Genomic DNA, 25,041 nt, shown 5'->3' with positions numbered 1-25,041 from the left:
TCATTGAGATTTTGTTTTTTTCGATTTTAATTGACATATTACATTATTATGAAGTGGATTTTTTTTTCGATTAACATGTAAAAAAAAATATATCAACATCCATAATATTTATTATTGGAAACTTTTTACATTCTTATAGTACCTTTGATATAATTTGCTAAAAATATATCATATATCCAATTTACGGCTAATTAACTATCAACATATAATATAAGTAATTCTATCTCTACATCTCTACACATTTAAAATAATTATTATGAGCGGAAGAAAATTAAAATTTATCTCCAAGAGGATTTATATAAACAGTAATGATCTACATTTGGAATCATTATTTAAAAATAGACTTTTGATACAAAAGTCTAAATTTAAGTTTAGAAAGACACTCCAGGTGTTTTGATTTGGCTCAAAAGTTTCGAAGTTTAGTAAAACTTCGAACTTTAAAAAGATTTTTTTTTTAAAGAAATTTAACATTTCTTCTTTTTATTCTAGAACCAGCTTTTATTTCGGGTTGGATCTTTGGGTAAATTTTGAAGCGAAAGCTTCAAAATTTTTTTTTTAAAGTTTTTCTTTTAAATTTTCTTTTGAAAAAAACTTATGTTTCTTTTTTTTATTCCATGTATCAGGTACTCTTCAGTTGACTCTTTGGGTAAGTTTTGAAGAAACTTTCATTTTTTTTATTAAAAAATAGGTTACTAAACCATTTCTTCTTTTTTTTGCAAATATCAGCTTCAATTTGGTTGGACTTCTTTGAATTATTGGGTATGTTCTTTGAAACTTTGTTTTAACTTTTTTAAAGTTTTTTTTAAAGAAACTAATTATTTATTATTTTTTTTCGTAGTTGCCAGCCCCTTTGATTAGACTTCTTGGATTGGATTAGTAAGTTTCGCATTAAACTCTCAAAAAAATAATTTTTTTTTAAATTTTTTTGAAGAAACTAAATATTTCTTCCTTTTTTCGTAGGTGCAAGCCCTTTCTTAAACTAGACTTCTTGGATTGAATTAGTAAATTTTGCATTAAAACCTCTAAAAAAAACATTTTTTTAAAAAATTTTTTGAAGAAACTATTTCTTCTTTTTTTCGTAGGTACCAGCCCCTTTTTGGATTGGACTCCTTGGATTGGATCGTAAGTTTCGCATTGAATTTTATAGACAAATCTTTTTTTTATATTTTATTAATTATTTTTTTGATAAAACTAAACTTTTCTTCTTTATTCTATAGAATCTGATTTCAGCTTAGATATCTTGAGTAAGTTTCGCTTAGAAATTTAATTTTTCCCTCTTTCTTTTATGAAATATTCTAAAGTTTTATTGTTTTTCTATTTTGTAGATTCCTTCAACTTTAGTTCTAAATTTCTTGGTAAGTTTTATTTCGAAATCCATTTTTTCTTGTTTTTATAAAATGTTACGCTAACATTTCATCAGAATTGGAATTTCTTTTTCTTTTTTGTAGGTTTATCATTTTGACCTTGGACTTGGATTTTCTTTTCTTTTTTGTAGGGCTTTAATTTGTACTTGTATTTCTTTTCCTTTTTTGTAAGTTAAATTCGAACTTGATTTTCTTTTTCTTTTTTGTAGGGCTTTGACTTCGTTTAATTTTTTAATTTTTTTAGTCTTGTCCTGGCGGAAAGCAGCATTGCTTTGACTAGTTCAATTCTAGCCTAAAACATTCAGTCTGGACTTTGACTTCAATTCAAACTTCAGTTTGGTTTTTTTTCTTTCATAAGTTGTTTCGTTTGATTTTGACCTGGATTTTAGAAAATTTTCATTTTGTAGGTTGCTTCATTTTGAACTTCAGCTTTGGAAATTCTAACTTTAGATTTTTTTTAGTAGGTTGATTCACTTTAATTTGGTTTTTATTTTGTAGTTTACTTCAACTTTTGACTTAGATTTTCTTTTTGTAGCTACTTTGATTCGTTTTGTCTTTTTTGTGAGTATTTTGAACTTCTACTTTGGATTTTATTTTCTTTTTGTAGGCTATTTGATTATCTTTTTATAGGATTGATTCAAACTTTGGCTTTAACTTTGATTTGAAATTTCTGTTTGTAGATTTTGATCACAGCTTTTGGATTCAAATTTTTTATTTTTTAAATTGGACTTAGGTTTTTCTTTATAGGTTTTAACCAGACTTTTCTTTGGAAAGTATGAATTTGGGAAGATAATCTTTTTTTTTTAAGAACCATTTTATTAATGTTTCTTTTTCTATACTTTTAAGTTTTGTGATGGATAATGATATTTTATGAGAGACATCAAGATACGAATCACATGATTGTGGAATTGTGGATCACTGCGCAATTAGATTTTTTTGTTTGTAATTTAAATAGATGCTAATAAGTAATAACAATATATTTCAATTGTAAATTGATATATTTTAAAATTGATAAATAAATAAATTTCAGTATATAAATAAAATTCAAATAATAACAGATAACGCTGCATAACTTCTACCTATACTCTACCTAACTACCCAATAGGAATCGCTTCAACTACGTTAAGTAAGAAGTAACGTAATCATTGTGATTTTACTCGTCACATCTAAGTGACGATTTTGTGGCAAATTCGTAGCTGAGTCGCTCTAAATTTATTAGTTTCTGTAAAGTAATGCAAACAAAAAAAAATGGGGAGTTGTATTTTATCCATCTATAATTATTAAATAAAAAGTATTATTTTTTTAAAAAACTAAAATAAACTGCTGATTTTATTATATTATCAGTTAAAAATTCCAAATATATTTAATACAACTCGTAATTCTTTTATTATTTAAGGTTATAGGGATGTATAGATGTATTTCTATGAAAGTATTATTATAATATATTCCCAACTTATTTACAGTACCTGTATAGGTAAAAAGCCAACCAGCAAATTGTGTAGGAATTAATAAATTAAATTTAATTATAGGAAGATTTATTTATACTTTAAATATAATATTTTTAATAATTTTCAGTTTTTTTTTGAATTTAAAAACCATATAATATACTTTATTAAAATATAAATTTGATAAAAATACATAAATTAATTGCTCATCCAATTAGTTAATATAATCTATAAATATAATATAAAAGCTTAGCTTTACTATAAACTATTTCTTTTAATTTACTTTTATAAAAATAGTAATAAATATAATAAAAAAAATAAATTGTAAAAAAAAAAAAAGAAAATTTAATTCTAAATTTCCATTGAAATTATTTATATATTTAAATTAAAATTTAACTGGTCTATATAATCATATATGAATAAAGTTATCTGTTAAAACTTCTAAATTATTTTAAAACTAATATATATTTTAAAACAAACTGTAAAATTAATTTTAAACCTCATAAACTAATTTTAAATTTCAAAACTAAATTTCAAAACTCTAAAACTAATTTTAAAATCCCAAAAAATAATTTTAAAATCTTAAAATTAGTTTGAAATAATAACTAATATGTTAGTAATTGGTAAATACAATTAATTTAGAATGGAAAAAATATGCACTAATTATTATTTATAACTATTATTTATTATTATTTTATATATATGAATTTTTATTTTATTTTATAGTAAATCAACTTGAAATAATAAGCTTCGTACAATACAGATATTACAGGATCTCGCTTACTTATAATAAAGGTCACTGTAGAAAATTAACCCTTTACTAATAGTTTTTACCTTACTTTTTTCTTAAATTCTATTGGTTAATTAGTTAAAAAAGAAAAAAATCATAACAATGTAACATAAAATTTCCTTTTATAGTAGGATCTGCAAAGAATTTTATATATGATTTTTACCTTAGGCCTGGGGGTGACCTATCTTATAAGTAAGCAGGGTCCTGATATTACATATCACAAAAGTAACTCACCACCTTGCTATCACAGATTGATAAGTAAAAAATCAGGCATTAATCAGTCACCAATTGGTCACAATCAGCTACCTGATTGGTGACTGATTGCTGACTAATTGATGTTTGATTTTTCATTTTTGACCTGTGACAAGAAAATTTAAATGATCATTTGAAAGTAATTGAACATTTTATTACTTAACTTTAGGCAGGTCAAGAGAACTGGAAACTTTTTATTTCTAACGTATTTGAATTATGTCATAATATTCAAAAATATATAACCTATATTTGGAGTTAGTTAACAATAAAATGATTTTAAATCATTCAAAAAATGAATTAACCTGAAATTTGTTAGATAATATAAACGCTTTGCAGTAAAAAAGAATGAAACTACTAAAAAAAAATAAAAAATGAGTTAATATAAAATTTGAACAAATTATAGCATTTAAAATATTTTCGATATACAGTTAACCCTTATTATAACGAACCCTAGGATCTAAACCTCATCAACTTCGCTATAAGACTATAGTGAAGATTTTAAGAGATTTGATTGGTTAATTCATTATAATGAGGGGAAATTTATTATAGTTATCTAAAAAATTCACTATATCAAGGGTTCGCTATATCAAGGTTTGACTGTATAAAAGAAAATTTAAATATTTTCAGTAGTTTTGTTCTTTTTTACTGCAAAATGTCCGTATAATCTTGGAAATTAAAAATAAACAAAGAAATTTTAATTCAAAGTTTAAAAATATTTCTGACCTTCTTATTAAAGATTCCAATTTTTATGAATTATACTTATTAGATAATTATTTATCCTAAAATAAAAGAACTTGATATAATTTCATAAATGAATTAAATGTAAATTGCACATTTATACTTTATCATTATTATTATAGAAATTATTTAGGAACTTTAAATTTTATATGGAAAATTTCTGATTCAATATTCAAACAAAAAAAAAGTTAAGATGTGAAAATATTAATATTAGCAAATGAAATAATACCATCTTATTTTATACAATAAATGAGAAAGAATGTTACTAAAAAAGTAATATCAAATTCATGATATTTAACATTTATACCAATATTATAAAATCTAATAATAATAAATTTATTTAGTATTCTTTAATTACTAAAATGTCATCAAGTATATAGAAATTTCTGTATAATGATTTAGCAAAAGATAACTTAATGTCAGCTTATGAATTATCAAAAAATATGCAAGAAAAAATTAGAATGATTTTAGATTTACAAGACGCAGATATTATAATGGATTTATTTAAGAATCAATAATGGATTTTATAATACTAAATTTGATATGTTTTGGAATGAATTAAATGAAAAGTATATTATTATTTATTATTTAATTATTACCATAAACAATTGCTACAATATCTGGTATTTTATTAAAATTTAGCATCATGCATATAATTTTTATTTAGATCATTTCAGCTATACATGATCATCAATATTATATTTACCAATAGTAATTTCTATTGCTAATCTCAAAAAAATTATTATTGAAAGATTAGAAAAAAAATATAGAATGCTACTTAGTTCTGAAATTTAATACCTTTGATGAATATATTCAATTATAATTTTAATTAGCAAATACTATAACAAATGCAACTTCTAAATATACTGGAAGATTTGAAATTAAGTATAAAGTGTAATCATAAGAATTATCTAAGTTTCATGTTGATGTTCATTATTGTGTTGCATTGTTTAGATATATGCAACTATTTGCTATTAAATATTGTAATTATTGTTCTTTAATTTATGCTGATGACAAATATAAAGTTTCAATAGGTGAAGGAATTGCAACATTTAGTAGTGTTAGAAATAAGCCTTCATTAACATTAGCAAATATAGAATTGTCATCATCTGATCATGGTTTTACAAAACTTTTATTAACTTCTTTTATAATATTTATTTGTGATATTCCAATATATATGCATATCTGAATTATTTTATAATAGATAAGTTTATGTCTTTTATAAAAATACAGTATTTCAATCTAGTTCAACTCTTCATCACTTTACTGAATTTTATAAAATTCTTTATAACAATATAATGGATAAAATTTGCCAGAAATTCTTTTAATTTATACAAATAGTAGACCTGATCATAGAAATACATTTGGATTAGTATAAATTGCATTAATATGTCTTTTTTAACAAGGAAATTTTAATTTTTTAACAAGTGTAAGAATTAAGGTTGCTTGTCTAAATCTCTTCAAAATTCTACGATTGGTTTCATCAAAATTTTACTATAGATTTATTATAGTTTTGGCAGAGTTTTGGCAGTTTCGGCATTTATAATAAGTTTCAGCAGTTTCGCCTTTCTCCAAAGTTTCGCCAGTTTTTTAATATAACTTTAATATAATTTCGGCAGAATTTCGCTTTTCGGCGAAACGTCATCTTGCCTAAACCTCCTAGATTTCGGCAAGCAACCTTAGTAAGAACAGCATCATATCATTCTTAAATGAATTCAGCTGAATATGTAATATTTATTTTAAATTTAGCTTTATAAGAAATATCTTTACAAAGAGATTTTATAGATAATATTCTTGAAAATATATATAAAGGAAAGAATATATTAGAAAAAATTAGAAATGCAGCACAAGAAAATAATAAGAAATTAGAAAAATTCTATTAAAAAGTTCAGAAATTACTATTTAAATGAACTAAACGATTAACACTAAATAAAAGAAACTTTTAAATATTCTTCTGCTAGTTTAATAAATATTAATAAAACTTTTGAAATATATATTTAGTTATATAAATTTATTATAAAATCATATATACTAAAAATTCAAAATTTTATTATTTAGGTAATCTATTATATTAATAGCACTTTATAATAAGAGGAAACATTCTTAAATTTATTAAATAAGCATTATGAACTCTAAAATTTTATAAAATCCCACTGTCAAATCAGAACATATTTTTTTTAGGTATTTTTATAATTTTTATTAAACTAAAATTTAATAGATTTATTAATAATAATAAATAGAAAAAATTTATTCATCGCATGTGCAATATCATCGCTATCTTATCATATGACTTGTAATTCATTTATTTGTTTATTTGTTTATTATTATAGCATCTCCTTTTTTATTTACATTCTTTTAAACTTTGATCTTTAATGCTATAATAAGTTTTTTTTTTGTAAAATTTTAAAGTTTAGTATTTTAATAAATGGTAAGTTTAGGTTTTTCAGTTAGTTTTGAATTTTATTTTTTTTTTTTGTAGCAAATAGTAATTAATAAATATTCTCTTTTTGCTTGAGTTTATTTTTGGTTTCTTCTCTTTTTCTCCTTTTAATCACTTTTCTTTTTTGGTTAAATTTCCTTTTGGATTTTCTTTTGGTTTTCATTTCAGATTCTTATTATTTTGAGCACATTTCTTTTTTTTGATTGGATTTTTCTTTACATTTGAATTTTAATTCATTTATTTTAATTTGGACTTTAATTTTATTATTTTCACATTATTATTTCTTGTTTTCTCCTATTTCTTTATTTTTCTTTCATTTCCTTTTTCTTTCTTTTATTTCTTTTTTGTTTCTTTCATCAGTAAATTTTTTAAGATACAAATCCTTAGGAATTCCAAAAATTCTGTAATTAGTAAGGATCCTTAAGGAACCTTCCTTACCAGTGAGGATTCTCTATCATAAAATTTTTATAGAATCCTTAAGGATCCTAAATTTACCATTAAGGAATCCTTAAGAATATTAATTATTATATTTATTAATTTATTTATTTATAGATTTATTAATGTATTTATAGGTCCATGACCATTTTTTCTTAAAATTTTTTTATTATAAACTTTTATTTTTCGCTTTATTCTCTTTAAGTTTTATTACTTCATTATATATATACATTTTTTATTACCCTTTTACTGTAGTATTAGTAATTTTTTTATTTTTGAATTTTGGCAAAAATCCTTAATGTGAAAGCAGGACAACAAAAGTTGGACTGGAAGTGCGCAAAAACAGAACTAAAAAGACAGAACGTACTATACTGAATAATATAAGTTAAGTAATAATGATATGAAGACAAATATCTGACTTCAAGATCATTATTAAGCAACAACTTTTACGATAGAATGAGTCTGCCTAATTACTGAAGACTTTGTCAACTATTTATAACAAAACAACTTATATTCTAACGGACTGACGCTTTTTGATATTTTGGATAAAGCTATCAAGAAACACATGACAGCTCCACAATATCTTAAGCACTACGTGAAGAACTACCTCTGGGAGACTTTTACTAGCCTACTGGAATGCTTTTAACATGACTTTCCTTCACCTCCTTCAACACTTTCTTTGAAGTTAGTTGCAGTATTGCGATTCACCTTTTATACAATTTTAATATAAAAAACTGAATTGCAATATTTCAAAAAAAATGTTTTCACCATTTTTTTTGATATTTTAATAAAAATCCTGAAAATTTTCAGGTTTCAGTTCAGGTCAGGTCAAACAGATAATCTGATATAACCTGACCTGACCTGACCCATTCGGAACTCTAGATGGTGTTCTAATCGGGAGTCTTGTGACTTGATGAATAGGAAACGCCAGTGAGTAGGAGTAAACAATAGGCTTTTAAATATAAAATCAATATAAAAAAGTGGATTCCGATACCTCAATTCACTTTTTATATATAAAATCGATATAAAAAAGTGAATTCCGATACCGCAATTCACTTTTTATATATAAAATCGATATAAAAAAGTGAATTCCAATATCGCAATTCACTTTTATTATATAAATCAATATAAAAAGTGAATTATAATACCATAACTCACTTATTATATAAAATTATAGTTTCAGGTCAACAGGTCATTCAGGTTATACTGATGTTACAACCTGAACTGATGCTGAATTGCAATTGCTAAACCTGACCTGAAAAATTCAGGTCAACCTGTCAGGTTACCTGAATTTGGACAACCTGTTCGGAACTCTATTTAATATATGTAAATTACCTAAAATTTTAGAATATTAAAATTTGGTAATAATAAACAGATATTTAATTTCATTATAAAGCAATTTAACAATCAAACTTTATTGTAAATACAAATATTATTACTAATAATGTAACAATTTACCATTAATTATAAGTTATTGAATTAAAACAACTGTATTATTTATTTATTCAATTAAATATTTTAAACTAAATACAGTTTAGTATCCAATACTTCAAGTTAGTATTAAAAAATTACCTTTTATTTTAAAAATACAGAATAAAAATGATATTCTTATTCCTTTAAAACTTACAGTATGCAATCTATAATATAATCTATTTTATATGTTACATTTCTTATTTAAGATTGGTAAAATCACTAAGCAAGTCACTAAAAGCACTTATTTTATTAATAAAATAATTATTAGTGAAAAATATATATATATATTTTTAATTAAAATAAAAATGATGTGTAAATATAGATAGATTACTTACTCATCAGCTTTTGTGGGAGTTTGTTTTCCAAGAGAAGAACTTCCTGATAAAGATGCTTGAGAAGGAGAAAATGCTCCAAAATATTGACTTCCTTGTGGCATTAGATTTTGTTGTACTTGAGGTGATGATGTTTGTGATTGATTAAAAATACTTGTTAAATCATTCATATTCGAGGTTGTTCGAGTACCAAAATTATTATTAGAATATCCCGATAAACTATTTGGTAAATTTTGCTGCTGATATAAATAGTTATTATTATAATTATTAAATCCTTGAGCAGTATGATTAGGATTGTTATACAAAGAAAGAATAGAAGATTTAAGGTTATCATGACTAGAAGGTCCACTACTATTTGAAGTTGCTAAAAGAGAATTAGGAGTAGTTGATCTAGGCATGGGGAGTGTTTCTTTTTTTTGAGTTGGACTTGAAGGAACCGAACTCGAATTTGTTGTTGATATAGAAAATAAATCAGCTCCTTGAAGTTGTGATATAGTAGGCGATTTCTTTATTGAAATTGATGATGACGATAAAAGATCAACTTCATCGTTACTATTATTATTTGGTTTCTCTTGTTTCTTTTTTTACAGAGTAAAGGAAAAAGTAAGTTTCTCAATAATTGGCAACCAATAAATTAATTTTATATTAATAATCCTACCGAATCTCCTGAATTTTGTTCACCTAAAGTTCTAGGATCTGGAATTTCTCTTGATTTCACCCAATTTTTCATCTCGTACTTTCTTCGAATCCAACTATCCATGTTACTATATATAAATTACTAGTTTAAATAATTATTCGATTATGAGAAAACAAATGAATAATAATGACAAAAATAATAAGAGTAACAATACTCTACCTTTCTGGAGGTCTCTTATTTTCTAAATTAGCTTCCCAATAACTTAATAAAAAGAACTATAAATATTATAAACAAAAAAGTATATGTGAAGTTTGTTATATATGACTTACAGGTTAGCTTTGGTATTTCCCCATAAAACCATATTCTCAACTTGTTCGGGTGTCCAAGTATCCAAATCTACAGACTTGACTAAAAATATATAACAATATTTTGATATTAATAATAAGAAAATTTTCATTTGTCTTTCTAATGAAGGTATATAATCCACTTTTTTTAGTATTACCTCGACTAATATGAGTTCCCATGGATCGATGGGTACCCGAACAAGTTATACAAACAAAAATACCCAAATTCCAAGAAGCCCAACGCGGATCTATTTCAAAGATGTTGATAAAAAAGTACAAAATTTTTTATCGTTGAAAAGATATCAAAGCAAACCTTTTTTTTTACAATCTGCGCAATATTTATTTTCGAGTCGGTCTAAACAAGTTTTAAGGATTTTTGCATGTTTCTGGTTAAGGCTTTTATCAGCAGTTCTTTGAAATCGTGTAGACATGTTAAAAAGTTTATAGCTAGGAAATATAATTAAAAAATATGTATTTGTTTTATTCTAAGTACTTTCGAAAATATTATTGGTTAATTTGTAGATCAACCAATAATATTTTCGAAAGTGTACCGTGTAACGGTGTAACATTTTCGGTACAATACCCACAACTTCTCTTGACAGGTCTTCTGATATCAATCTGCATTGCGAGATTTTTAAATATCAATAGATTATTATATCTAACAGAAATATCTAACAATTTTAATTCGATATCTTCGAAAAACAGAAAAAAAGATTTTAATGTCGCCTTTGTCATATAAAATTAATTATATAATAAAAAACGAGGAAAGTAAAAACAAATCAAGCGATTATTTTACTAGAAAGAATTAATATAATTGTCTGATAAAAAAAACTTGATATATCACAAAATGTCAAAAATTTTAATTATCACTTCGTAAACCATTTCCTCGCGAATTTGGAATACATCTTTTGGAAAGTTTATCTAAGAAGTAGAATTATTGGTCCAGAGGACTATATAATTGTATATAATTGCTAGTGAAATTGTATCACGAAATCTTAATATAATACTTCAAATATATTCAAGAAAAAAGAGTAGTAAAATGAGAAAGATATTCAATTTAAATAATTATTTATTGTAGTTCTTTATTATAGGATTAGAAAAGAAGGAATATAAGATATTTCATTGGTTATTTTACAGTTTATAGTAATAGTGATTTTTAGCTTTACGATGAAAATACTTTATAATGCAATCTTTTTAGCTGTACAAAGATTTATTTGCAAGAATACGACATTTAAATCAGTAGCATAACAAATTAGTATTTTAGCTAGGTTTTACATTTTTTTCAACAATATAAGAAAGCAGATTGCAATTACATAATAAAATTAATGAAATATAAATGCTTGATTTTTTTATTTACTAAAACCCAACGAATGACCAAATGCAAAACAACTTTTTTTCTTTATTGACTATATTATTAATTTCTACTTTTTAGAATATATAAATTTAAAATATATAAATAAATGCGAATAAAATTTATAATTATTGAGGGGTGGGGTGGGGGAAATTTTTTTTACAAAACATATAATAATTTGTTTCATATCCAACACTCTTTTTTCACATAAAGTACATAACCTTTAACAGTTCAGCTTTTACCGCAGCATAACTCGCAACCCCCCCAGCACCTTCTGAAGTATCTGGATCGCTCCAATTTTCACCACTCGCATGAAATCTTGCTCTAGCACAAACTAAATGTGCATAATACACTGGAGGTACCAGAGAAACTGCACGAGTGCACCGAGCAAAAACATAACACAAATTGTACGATAACGTTTGAAGTGAATCAGAGTTGAATCCGTTTTCATCAAGTAAAACATGATAATGTGTCGGACGTGAAGTTCCTTGTAAACCAGGATGACTTTGAAGATAAAAGTCGAATTCAAAAGGATGAGTTATTACTGATTCGACTACCGTACCAGGTTGACAGTTTCCTGTTCTGTCGGCATCTTTACTTTCCATTGGGAAAAAGCGAGTGTGATGACGTTTTTGCACAATTACAAAGGTTATAGTTGGTTTATATTTCTCGTCAAGTGATTTGCATGCCTCTAAAATAATTATTATAATAATGTAAGCAAAGCGTATGTAAAATATTTTAATATTTTAAAAATAATTTAAAAATAAATATATACCTTTTATTGCCTTGACTTCATCCTTTAGTACTATAGAAAATTGGCCTTCAGAAACTCCGTCTCGGTAAAATAAAATACGATCAGGCTTTCTTCCACATGTTTGATAAAAGGTTTTTAACAGTTCCTTAACCATCTCGGCTAAATCACTAATTACTTCCTGTCTACCCGTTTGGACGCGAATGGAAGCGGCATAGCGAGATGCTTTTGCATCCATTGAAGCAGTCACAGCAGCAATAGATGGACGACCCGTATTCTCTGCACCTGGAGCAGGATGAGTAACGTCAGCACCCATAAGGATAGTCGGGCGCTGTGTGATGAAAGGTACTTGCGTTGGGTCGATAAATGAATTCATCCCGCCAAGTTTAACGTTCATTTTTAGACAAACGTTGGCACAATATTGTTTCTTTGCTGCAAACATATGTTTTCCCTGAATGCATTGAGAAGCGACGCCAATTACGGTATCACTAACACGCTTAATTTCGGCATATAACGGTACACCAGTGTTGGGGAGAATACAAAGAATCAGCTGAGGTTTTGATTTAGCCAAGTTTCCAGCCTTAACCCAAACTTGTCTCAAAGAAGTTTCAATTGGACCCTGAGGGTTACAATGTTGAATAGGTGGATTCTTATTTGGAATATTCATTCCAGTGTCTTGACATGTGGTAACCAATTCCCTAATGAATTTTTGTACAGCAGCCATCGGATAATCTCTTTCATTTCCAAAAACAGCACAAGCCCATGAACCAAGTGTAGCGCCAGTAGCTACTTTTTTATCTCTTAAATTCCATGAACCATCTCTTGGAGTAAAATTAGCATCTCTGGAGGTGGGATGATATTGTAATTTTGGTGCGGGCAATACTCTAGCTTGAACTACAGCCATTTCAGTAGATACTTTCAAACCAAATTGTTGCATATACTCATTTTGTCGATAATCAAGTATTTGTAAACCTTGACTTATTTTATTGGCACGGGCACTTGGTGGCTGACAAGTAAATTTTATCATGTCGGCTGTTTGCCTTTCATTTAATTTGCGCATATAACGTTGTCCCTGGTAAAAATAAAAGAATATGATTTTTTTTAAAAAAAAAAGAAAAAAAAATAATTTTTTTTTTTATTAATATTTTTACATTACCTCGACCACGTTACATATTTCCATTGGTAAATAGGTCTCCTTTCGGACGACAACACAAGGAAGAAATGGATATTGTAAACGTTTATTATATGTATTAAAAAAGTACGTAGCGACATCGATTTGTTGACCATTAACTTCAAATTTAGTATTTGAAGCTGGAGTATTGGTTAATTTAGTTATTCTCAATCGACGTTTTGAAGCATTTTCACCACGGTGAGTAACATAAACCTTCAAGTTCTTCAGAGATTTTTCAAGCTTTGTACGATCCCTATCATGAATTCTCCTAAGATCATCAACGCTTCGTTTGTTGAGCATTTTTACTACCATTTGTACTAGACTACCACCTTCATAAAAGGCCGTAGCGCTTAAATCAACGTTAATCATCATTTTTTTTGGTGTAGGCCTCGCTGATTGATAATATCCTTGCCAAACTTCCACCCCACCGTTAAGTGGTCGTGAGCCTTGTTTAGTGAAGAATGATCTTCCAAAAGTAGCATGTTCCATTGATGGTTTATGGCGAATTAATATATCAAGAGCCATAATACCTAAATAACATTAAAATCAAATTATTAGTAATAAAAAAAGAAAATTTATTATAAATACAAAAACTATAGTAATAAGTATTAACCTGTTAAAATGTTTGGTGATATAGACCCCTTTCCCTCAAGAAATCTGTGAAGTTCTTCCATATTTATTTTATTAACAAGCTTAATTTTAACTTTAAAAGCACGTGCAGGCCTTTTACCAGACGGGGTACCATCGTCTTCTGGTAGAGTTACGTCGAAAGCAGCAGATTCACCAAAGGGCAATGGTTTAGCAGTATAGAGATTTTTACGACCATCGTATACGGGTTTTATTTTACCAAGATCTTTCTCTGAATGCAAAGCTTCAAAGTGTTTATAAATTTTTCTGTTCATAGCAGGCGGAACTTCCGGTGAAATATCAATATCATAATGGTGAATATTAGCATCAGGTAGAGCCGTTACTTCAAAAAAGTTTGCTCTAACTCTTACGGGACGACCTAAACGACCTAAACCAGGACGTTTAACAAATTCTGTTATCGAGGCCATTTATTTTTTTTTAAAAAAAAATTAATAGGGTAAAAAAATAGTATAAAAAAAAGAGTTAATAAAAAAAAATTGAGAATATTTATAGTATTTTATAGTTATAATATTATTTCCGAGACTAGACACAAAAGCAAACTCCTATAATGACAAAACGGGACTAATTAATTGTTAAATGATTTCAATGATTTCTAATAAAGGCAAATTTCGGGCATAAGAAATTGAGTATAATATATATTTCATGCAATGATACAGGACAAAGACTTGAAAAACCAGGATTTTATTTGTTTGACTGAACACAATATTTAGGTTTGCGAAACGTTATTATTGTTTTATTAATAGTTTTTCTTTTATTTTTTTATTTCTTTCATATAGTGGTTTTTTTTTAATTTGGTTGGTATTTTAAAAGAATTTGGGAGGGTACGACTAATTACGACAATTACGACATATAAAAGTGTTGATCCCTTTTATGTACCGCACTATAATCATATGAATCATAATGATTGCATCAGTATATACCTTTTTCATTTTGATCAGCACTTAAAAATCACTATTAATCATAGTTTAGTTATTTATCAATGATTATGCGTTTACATAATTATGAGCCCCATTAGAAATAAAAAAATTCAACAAATCATTTACTTGGAAAAAATTAACTATTTACAAAAATAAAATTTTTTTGTGATATTCTTGATCAAGCATAAATAATAATAATAATTTGTTAATAAAATTCCCCCAATTTCTTAAATACTGTATTATCTATCTCAATCCTCAATAGTTTCATAAAAATAAATATGATATATGATTTCAAAAAAAAGTGTACTTTTTTTAGCAATATGATCAACATATTAATGCGATGTATAAATTATGTTATATCCCTATTTTGACTGTTCTCAAAAAAATGCAGTTCTAGGCGTTTCACTTAATGGCTCAATATATTCCATATCAAACATTTCTCCTTTCTTTCTAAGATCAAACTCAGTAACGGCTCCACTGTTTCTTTTGAAACCAAATACACTTTCCTCTATTCTCATTAACTCTGTAACAAATCCAATATTAGGGCATATGCCACTTCTATGTTCCGTTACATAATCGTAAGCTTGCCTTAATGTCCATTGATGTGATTTGATTAGATAAGCTAAAACTGCCGTCACTGACCGTGATCTTCCCGCTTTACAATGAACATATACTGGCGCCTTATCCTCTTGTGCACGTTCTATTTTAAAATAAAAATTATTATTTATTTATTCATTCATTTATTTATTTATTTGAAAAAAAAAGGACATAATAATAGATAAATTTATACCTATAAAATCAACAGCGATATTTAAAAATTTTTCAACGTCTTCTTCAACAGAATCTTTAACGTTTAACTTTAAATAACGATCAAATTTTTCCTTTAACCCTAGAAAATCCTCACATTCGAAAGCCATATTTAGAATTCTTCTTACACCTTTATTTTTTAACGCCTCCACCTCTTCCTCTGTTGTAATTTCAGGGCCTATAAAGAGAAATTCGGGTATTATGGTAGAAACTACAAATGCAATCTCAGGATGTACTACAAAAGTTGGAGTGCTTGGAGATACGGGGACATTTTCACAATTTGATATTATAGTATCATGTAATCCACGTGACGAAGTTGGATAAAGCGACAAAAATTCACCTTTTTATAAAATAAAAATTGTTATCATTATAATATATACACACATATCATTGAAAAAATAAATAAAATTGTACTTACTAATTTTGCCATTTCCATTAGTTGGTGGAAATAGATATTGTAGCCCATTTGAAGGCCGTCGTCCTCGTGAAACTTCAATATGTTTTGTTCTAGCATTTGTTTCTAGTGGTGGTGGTTGTGAATTTTGTTCTTGTTTAGGTTCAGGTTGTTTTCCGCTTCTTTTGTGTCTGAGAGAATTTCGTTCAGTATTTACTGAAAATAAAGAATCTCTGCGAACTAAACCTGAACCTTGTTGTTGCTGTTGTTGTTCTTGACCTTCATATTCCGTTAAAATATCATTAAGAGAATCTTTATCGGAAGGAGAATCAACTTCTAATCCAGTAGCAATAAACTCATTTTCTTGATCCCATAATCGAAATGCCTCAAATCCTCCTTTAAGCCAATATACTCTTCCTCTAGGTACATCGTTGGTTTCTTGAACGTTATCAGATGACGGGGAAGAATGAAAACTTAACATAATTCTTTCTAAGACACTCAATAAAGTCCAGCCTGAACTATCTTTATCTGTTTCATCCATTGAATCATCAAAAATTATAACATCATGATGATATTGATCACCATCTTCATTTACTATACTTAAATATTTCTTACGACCTTCTGGTGTTGTAATAAATGAATCTAAAGAAAAGTTGCTCATATTCCCACGACGATATCTTTTAATTAATAGTGTTGGCAAATTGACATTAAAAGATTCACGAATATGTTTATCTTGATACAACGCCAAATTACGAACATCTATTAAAATAGGTTTAGAAAACCTATGTAAACATGCATCTTCAACTTTTGCACTACGAGATGAAGATTCTCTTAATCGTTCAGCAAGTTCAGAAGGTAAAATTGGTAATGCTTTTTTACAAAATGTAGGTGATTTTTGTGGTTTAAGATTAAACTTTCCGAGTTTTGATGGAGATTTGGGTGCCGCAGATTGAATAGAAGATAGCGAAAAAGATTTTCCAAAAAAGAAACCAGGTTTAGAATTGTTTGTTTGAGTTACATTAGAAGAAGTAACCGGACTGACAGTAGGATTTTCGGAATGTTTACGAATCGAACTATTACTTCCTTTTCGGTGTAAAAATTTAGGGGATTTAGGGGACTTTGGTGATTGTGGAGGAACAGCTTTCGGAGAGGTAGATTTGGGTGATTTTAGATTATTATTTGTTTTTTGGAATTTTAAAAATGAAGTAGCCGTTGGGGATTTACGACCTTTTATATTGGTTCTTTGAAAAGCAGCAGATATTGCAGATATAGGTTTAAGAATAAATTTTTTTGTTGGACTTTGAGGAGTTTTTGGGGATGGTAATTCTAAAAATGAATCACTTTTAGCGGAAGTAATAGGTGAAGGGACATTTAAAATAGGGGAGCGAGGGGGAATTATAACTGGAGCCGGTATTTTTGAAAAACGTTTTTTACGAAAACCCGTCATTTTAAGGGTACTTTCTAAAAAAACGCCTTTTTCTGTATCAAGGGGTCCTTCATTCTCAAGGGTTGGTTGCGTAAAACTTGTTGGTAATGAGGCAGTTGAATTCATAATTGGAAAAAAAATAAAAAAAAATATATATATATACTTGTTTAGTTTTTTTGAGGGGAAAAAATTTTTTTTATTATGATGATGAAACGGAGTATGGCTAAATGCAGGGTCTCAAAAATAGTATAAGATTTTCCTAGCTTATTTAAATTTAGAAAATTTATTTTTAAGTCAGAATGAATGTACGACGTAAATAATAAGGCGGAAAAATTGTATGATTGCATAGTGCAAACTGCGACAGTCGATCATACCATGTTAAGCTTTACTTTACATATAATAAGAAATGCTACAAAAAAATCACTACATAAATTGAATCTGCAAAAAATTTTAAAAATTTTGTGCGCATACTTGCATTAATGCCAAACACGTTAAAATATCAAATATTGAGAAATAAAGAAATAAAGTTAATATATTATAAATTACAAAAAAAAAAAGAATTATAATTACAATTAATAAATAACAAAATTAATAAAATCAAATAACTACATAAAATTAACAATATTTAAAATTGTTGAATATAATAATGTCAAGGAATTGTTCATACTTCTTTAACTTCTTTAAGCGGAGCATCCCTAAAGGAATTAGAACGTTAATTAATAAATGCTCTTAATAATAATCAATTCCATTTTATATAATAAAATAGACATTTACCATGGCCTTGGAACTATAGCTACGGGAAGAACCCTAAAAAAAATTGCAAATTAAATAAATTAAATCTAAAATTAATTTTTTTTTTTAAAAAAAAATAAGAATCAAGTTGCTTACCAAGTAGCAGCCAAAACAACACCATGGCCAACATTTTGAGATTTAATTACAGTGAATTGTAAACCAACCCAAGCAGAAATCAAACCAAAATAGGGAGAAATAGCAGAAGCATTTCCGGCTATAATTTGTATAAATCCCAAAAAACTGTTACTGACATTTTGAGCTTGATCCAATCTACCCATACATTTTTGCGGCACATAAATTTCGTAACCCCACCAATAAACATAAGCTGAAATATTATCTGAAGGTGGCTGAAAAAGTTTTATAGAAGAAGTTGAAGGTGGTTTGATTGTAACCTTTTCTTTTTTTATTTTTTTAATGGATGATTCTTTGTTATTTTTATCTGATGATTTGGATGGTTTTGTTGAAGTTGTTTCTTCTTCTACTACTACTACTTCTGTAACTTCAACTGAAGGTATAATTAGGTCTGGGTCCGGCATTGCTTTTAATACATCTATCATACCCTGTGCAGCCGTTTTATTTTGTAAAGCTTTGACCACTTTTTTGGCTTTTTTTCTATCTTTGGAGTGATCTGAATGATTAACTCCTAAAATTATATCTTTAACTGTATGGGCAAGACTTTCATGGTATTTTGGGTCTGCATTTTTCTTATTTTTTCGATATGACAGAATAGACATTAAAACCATAATTGCCAATGGAAACAAAAAAAAAATTAAAAACGCGTTGTGAAAAATGTACTTAGGGGGGAGCGTATATATATTTTCCATGTTCCATCCCCTATTTAAATTTAACTTATTTATATTTGGCAATGATTTTCATAATGAATATAACTAATGCAGGAGAGTTTCCATTTACAGATTAGAGCTGTACGACTACTAACTGAAGAACGTCATTATAGTGATCTTTTTAATTTTTTAAACAAAGGTACAATTATATCAAGTGTAAGAATCCTTTAGATGATATTGATAAAATAGTAAAGGTGTCACCGTGTATCAAGATCATCTTTATGGGAGGAGTTTTTTAATTTAGGATAACCAACTCATTAACGCTAATGTGCTCTCGTGCCATTTGTTTATATTTCTACTTTTTATCATGTATTTTTTTTTAGAGGAGGGCTTTGTTTCAAGGATGCATATCTCAAATATTCTCAATTGGCGTAAAATGAAACCTTTATGTATGTGAAATCTCCATCATAATTAGAATTAACACTTAAATCTGATAGTACAAAGATCAACTGAAAGGATTCTTGTAAACTATAAGGGACAGCAAATGTGCGGAGTACTTTTCAATCAGTGCATGTCTCAAGATAGAATGTAAATTATAGTATGTTATCTGTCAGTATCTTTAGTGAAACAGCCACCAAAATACTGGGAAGATTAGCTTTTTTATAAGAGAATTTTTTGAACTACTTATTAGACAGCAACGATATATACGGGTCAGAACACAGAACTTTTGAAGGTACCAATACTTCCTTTACAAGCTTTTTTTCACTATTTGTACCATGACTACCATCTTAACTATCGATTACTGGCAATGCCACTTAATCTCAAATAAAGTGCCAACTACAGTTTTAGAATAGCATCATCTAAACTTAGACCAAGATATATCTTTAGAAGGAGTGCCAACTTGGTGCTTCTAAAAAAAAATACTGATCAAATGGATTTGGGATCTCTGGTTCTCTGGATCAAGAACCCAAGCTTATCATATTAAAATATTTCTGCTGCCTTGGCACCGTTCTTTCACAAGTTCACTAGTTGGATAGGGATCTATTGTTGGACAAATATAATAATGTGTATGTAAAAAATGGCAGAGAATATTGAAGCCTTTTTTTTTTTATTTCATCTTAAAAAATAATAATATTCTATAATGTAATAATGCAATGTATATAAATTAATTAATAAATATTTTTTCCTTTACAATATTTTAATAATAAATCTAATTCAATAATAACTAATATTATATAACCTAATTAATATATGGTTTATATTTATATTTATAATAACTTCCATTCCCCTAATACATAGTGTCTGTAAAAACAAAAAAGTTTCACTGAAAAATCAATGTCTTCAGAATATTTAATCACAAATTATAATGAATGTTCAAAAAGTTTATATGTACAATGATTATAATTATATTCCGTTTCAATGATATAAATTTTGGTTTATTTCTTTCGTTTTTCTTTCATAATATCAATTACTTTGGCAGCCGATTCCTCATCTTTCATTTTAAGTAAATAAACAATCCGAAGGTTACTTCCCGTATTATTTAATGTAAGTGCCACGCTCTTTCCAACTTTTTCAACACCATCTTCACTAATAATAGCGTCAATTATTGTCTTTGTTTTTTTATCTGAATTAACTATAATTCTCTTGCGATGTGAAGGTGTCTCAAGTGATAATTTCATATTTCCCCATCCGATGTTTGTCCAAACTCCATGATCATTCTGTAAAAATACGCGACATTTAACTTCCATAACTTGTGTAACAGTTTTTTCAACTTCACGCAAAGGCTCAATTGTTTGTAATGAAGAAGATCGAGAAATATATCCTTCAGCAGGAACATTTAATTCCTTTGCAGATTCCTTAATTTTCAACAGATAATTAATAAACTGATCTGATTCTGCTGAATCAGTTGTATTAATTTTATAATATTCTTTTCTTTGCCCAATCTCGCATGATATACTAACAGAATTTTCATCCTCACGATGAAGTGTTGTTGCAGAATGAACCCATGCATTAAGAACCATTCTATTTGATGATTCTAATAGAATAGCCCAACATCCTTTGTTTTGAACTGTCAAACGAACTTCAACAATACACTTATCTTTCTTGGTTAAGGGCCTCCACTCACTATTTATCCAAACGAATACTTCACATGCAGATGATCTAAAAATTGTTTCTTTAAAACTTGCGATGCTCATAACTGATACAAGTGAAGCCATGGAATTAGCACGTTCAACTTGTAATCCTACGGTCAATTTATTTCTTATACCCGGAGATGATATTGGATCACTATTATGACGTTCTTGACCTCTCCCTTGTCCAGATGGTAAATAATCACCCGGATATTGCCCACCTGCATTTTGAGGTGGATCCGGTGTACGTGAACGTGTAATAGGTGAATCTGTACTGGAAAAATCAGGAAATAAGTTCGAACCTTGGCTAATAGAGGACACAGGACGCATAGATGCTCTATTTATTAAGTTTCCTACACTTGGGCTTCTTTTCAATGCATCTGAAGACATTGAAAGTGTTGAAATCGTTGATAAGCGAGGATTACTTTCGACTTTACGTACAGTTCGCGATTGGGGGTCTAAAAATCAATAAAAAATTCAATTAATATTAACAAATAATTAATTATATTTAAAAAGAAAAGTTTGGATACCATTGGAAGAAAATTCAATCGCTTTATTAATTTCTCTTAACCAATCGTCCTTGGTGTCTTTATCATTTGCGTAAAGGATTATCATTTCTTTTTGTAAAATTGTCAATTCCAATGAATCTAATATAATAAGAAATGTTATAAATTTATGTAATTTATTAAAATCTGCATGTATATTCGTTTATTCACCAACCTTCTTGGTCGTCGCTTACATCATTGATTGCAAGATGGTATGTATTAAATGGTGGATACATTAATTTCAAATCCTTCTCTTCCTGGGTAATTTCTTGACAAATCAACAAAAGGTCAGTCAATAAAAATATGTGAGCATTAATATGAGTTGTTTCAGTAGAATTCATGGATTTTGTGGTTTCAATAATAAAATCGCCATGAAGAACAATTTTACGTTCGAAAGGAAGATTTTTTGAGAGAAGTGAAATTTTTACAATCTGGAAAAAAAAAATCAAGTTTAAATTGTTCGTTAAAAAACTTACTAAATTAGTAGATAATATATAATAATTATACCTTTGGTAATTTGGTAAATAAATCTTTAGTTTTAGATGTATCAAGTTGACTTTCTAACTCTTCTAAAGTCCAATCTCTCTTAACGGATTGAACTTTATCGGTAGATACAACAATATTTGGATCAACTGGAGAATCTATAGTTTGCGATTTTATCGAAGGAGCAATATTATCTTGTTTTTCTATTTGATGAACCTCTATAGTGGGAGACACCATCACTGAGGATACATCTTCCGAAACTGACGAAATAACTGTTGACGAGACAACGTCTTCGGCAGCTGAAGGATTCATCGTATATGAAACAAACTCTTTTATTTTATTTGAACTTTTGATTTTTTTTTCTAGTTCAAGGAGACGATCAATTCGTTCATTTGCAGCCAACAATAGACTATTATCAGCTCGTCCAGGCTCTGTGGACCTATACAATCGCTTTAAGTACAATAAAAAAAAAAAATTTTTTTATAAATTTTTAATATATAAAAATTTATATTACCCTGAACACACATACCAAATATAATTTTTTGTAATAATATAACCGTTTTAATGGCATATCGAAAAAATAATCCAAGGAAACAGGTTGATTCTTTTCAACTGATATATCCTAATAATAAAGAAATAATACGTTAATTTCTGTAATTTAATAAATAACATACAAAAAATTATAATAACTACATTTAAAGTCTGTTGTAAATTTAAATTTTCTTCGATTTCGGGTATAGAATCAAATCCTAATTTAAAGTTTTCGACATATTTTGTATATGGATCATCCATATCATCGATCTAAAATATCAAAGATCACATGTCAGATAAGTATAATAAATATATGTTATAAAAAAAACCTACCCAGATCAATAATGTCTCACCGAGATCTTTTGCTGATGCTGGATTCGATCCTATTTTATCAAGTTTCTGTAACAAATTTAATATAATTTAGTATTTTGTTAATCATATTGTTTTGCTAACGAGAATAATATTTAAGATAATGATACTCACTAAGTAAAATTTTTTGTTCTGTTTATAAATTACTTCAACATTTCGAAACATTAGATCTAATTCTGGCGGAGGAAAATCATCATTACTCCAACATGCTGTAACTTGCTAAAAATTCAAAATATATTAGGAAATGTTTTAAATGACATCAATATATTAAATTTATAAGCATCTTACTTACTTGTAACAAACATTTTAAATCCTTAAGATATTTCTTTTCAGTCTCTATAAGATCAATTAAAGGATTATTAACTCTTCTATTCGATTCTTGGTAAGGTGAGGGTGGGCTCATTGGTGGTGTTTGTGGTGATTGAGGTGAAAGTGGAGAAAGTAAGCCGTGTGAGGTCTATATCGAGGTTTTGGTTGATTTTGCATTATAAGTAGACAATCAAAACTGAAATAAAAGAAACACACACTGAAACTTACAGGGTCCGTTTCATACTGCCTTGTTGGCTCAACTGTTTCCATTATAGTAAATATACAAGTTACTTTATGATATACAAAACTATGGTAAAGTCAGATAAAATAACTAGAGGGATAAATTTTATTATGGTGTTTGGAGTAAGAAGAGTGTAAAAGTAAAAGGAGCGAAAAGGTAAAAAGAGTGAAAGAGTAAAAAAAGTGTAAGGGTAAAAAGTAGGGATGTTTAATTAATTGAACCGAAGGTAAAAAAAAAAAAAATTGAATTAGTGGAACCTCATGCACATCCATTTATATACAACATTTATATACAAGCTAAACTAAAGGATCCAATTTCTAGAAATTATGCTGTGACTGCGTACACAACTATATTAAATGAATTATTGGTCATGTTTGTTTTATTGAATTCGGAATTATGCAACGAAAAAAAAATCGTTATTGTAAAAATAATACATAAAAATGATCTTTTTTTAGAACCCAAATTTTACTTGTTTCTTTATTTAATGATTTATTAGCCATTTTTATCAAAATAATATAGTTAATTATAAATTGGATCGACAATTTCTTATTAAGAAAATCCGCACAACGATTATTATACTTGTGATGATTGCTTTAATTTTTTAATTTTTTAATTTTTAACGCAGTCGGCGATAATGTTACACGATACGCTTAATTTTCAAAGGGTCTTGATCAATGTAACATATCAATATATTGATATTTTCCAAAAGTTTTATCATTACTAACGGTAAATACGGATTTAATTTCAATGGATTATTTATCGGGCCGAAAACAAAACTCCGATACTTCTTCAAATTTCTTTTTTTTCTGAATACTAAATTGTATGTTATTGTTCTTCCAAATGCATAATTAATATATTGCATTGTTAGTTGTATGCAAAATTTTTTTTTTCCTACAGTTTATTAAAAAAAGTTTGAAATACCATTTTGGCAATTATAATCACCTATGGAGAGAGGAAAGGCCTTAGATGATTCCCAGGAGGATGAACAACTGAGTCTCAATACACAAGACGGAATGACGGATGGGTATCTTATTATCCGTGTGATGCACCTGTGACGTGATCCAAGAAAAAAATCTAGGCGCAGTAGTACATTTACACGTTTTACTGTGCCCCATTTAAAACACTATGAGTATATGACATCCTGC

At 27.6% G+C, this 25,041-nt stretch overlaps 4 protein-coding genes across 4 annotated transcripts; all 4 read right to left on the bottom strand.

Moving 5' to 3' along the window:
• Positions 1-9,134: 9,134 nt before the first annotated feature.
• On the bottom strand, positions 9,135-10,874 carry OCT59_004446 (uncharacterized protein; the record flags this gene model as incomplete). The annotated part of the gene is made up of 8 exons (XM_025309224.2): positions 9,135-9,177; positions 9,273-9,847; positions 9,928-10,033; positions 10,126-10,167; positions 10,236-10,314; positions 10,409-10,498; positions 10,564-10,697; positions 10,834-10,874. The coding sequence occupies 8 exons, from the start codon at positions 10,872-10,874 to the stop codon at positions 9,135-9,137; spliced, it is 1,110 nt and encodes a 369-aa protein (XP_025180750.2).
• Positions 10,875-15,465: 4,591 nt separating this feature from the next.
• On the bottom strand, positions 15,466-17,847 carry OCT59_004445 (uncharacterized protein; the record flags this gene model as incomplete). Its single annotated transcript, XM_025316372.2, has 3 exons — positions 16,314-17,847; positions 15,879-16,235; positions 15,466-15,788 (listed from the first exon to the last, which is right to left on the bottom strand). The coding sequence occupies exons 1-3, from the start codon at positions 17,839-17,841 to the stop codon at positions 15,466-15,468; spliced, it is 2,208 nt and encodes a 735-aa protein (XP_025180748.1). The 5' UTR covers positions 17,842-17,847.
• A 529-nt stretch (positions 17,848-18,376) lies between these two features.
• OCT59_004444 (uncharacterized protein) lies at positions 18,377-19,262 on the bottom strand (the record flags this gene model as incomplete). The annotated part of the gene is made up of 3 exons (XM_025316371.2): positions 18,604-19,262; positions 18,490-18,522; positions 18,377-18,410 (listed from the first exon to the last, which is right to left on the bottom strand). The coding sequence occupies exons 1-3, from the start codon at positions 19,248-19,250 to the stop codon at positions 18,377-18,379; spliced, it is 714 nt and encodes a 237-aa protein (XP_025180747.2). The 5' UTR covers positions 19,251-19,262.
• A 1,437-nt stretch (positions 19,263-20,699) lies between these two features.
• OCT59_004443 (uncharacterized protein) lies at positions 20,700-23,925 on the bottom strand (the record flags this gene model as incomplete). Its single annotated transcript, XM_025316370.2, has 10 exons — positions 20,700-21,876; positions 21,949-22,065; positions 22,139-22,394; positions 22,471-22,896; positions 22,976-23,068; positions 23,140-23,247; positions 23,311-23,376; positions 23,461-23,565; positions 23,639-23,803; positions 23,884-23,925. 10 exons carry the CDS (start codon positions 23,923-23,925, stop codon positions 20,726-20,728), a joined length of 2,529 nt encoding a protein of 842 aa, XP_025180746.1. The 3' UTR covers positions 20,700-20,725.
• Positions 23,926-25,041: the final 1,116 nt, after the last annotated feature.

This window comes from Rhizophagus irregularis, chromosome 12 (genome assembly GCF_026210795.1).
Source record: "Rhizophagus irregularis chromosome 12, complete sequence".
In the NCBI taxonomy this organism is placed as follows: Eukaryota; Fungi; Glomeromycota; class Glomeromycetes; order Glomerales; family Glomeraceae; genus Rhizophagus; species Rhizophagus irregularis.
This window is presented reverse-complemented; position numbering and strand designations above follow the sequence as displayed.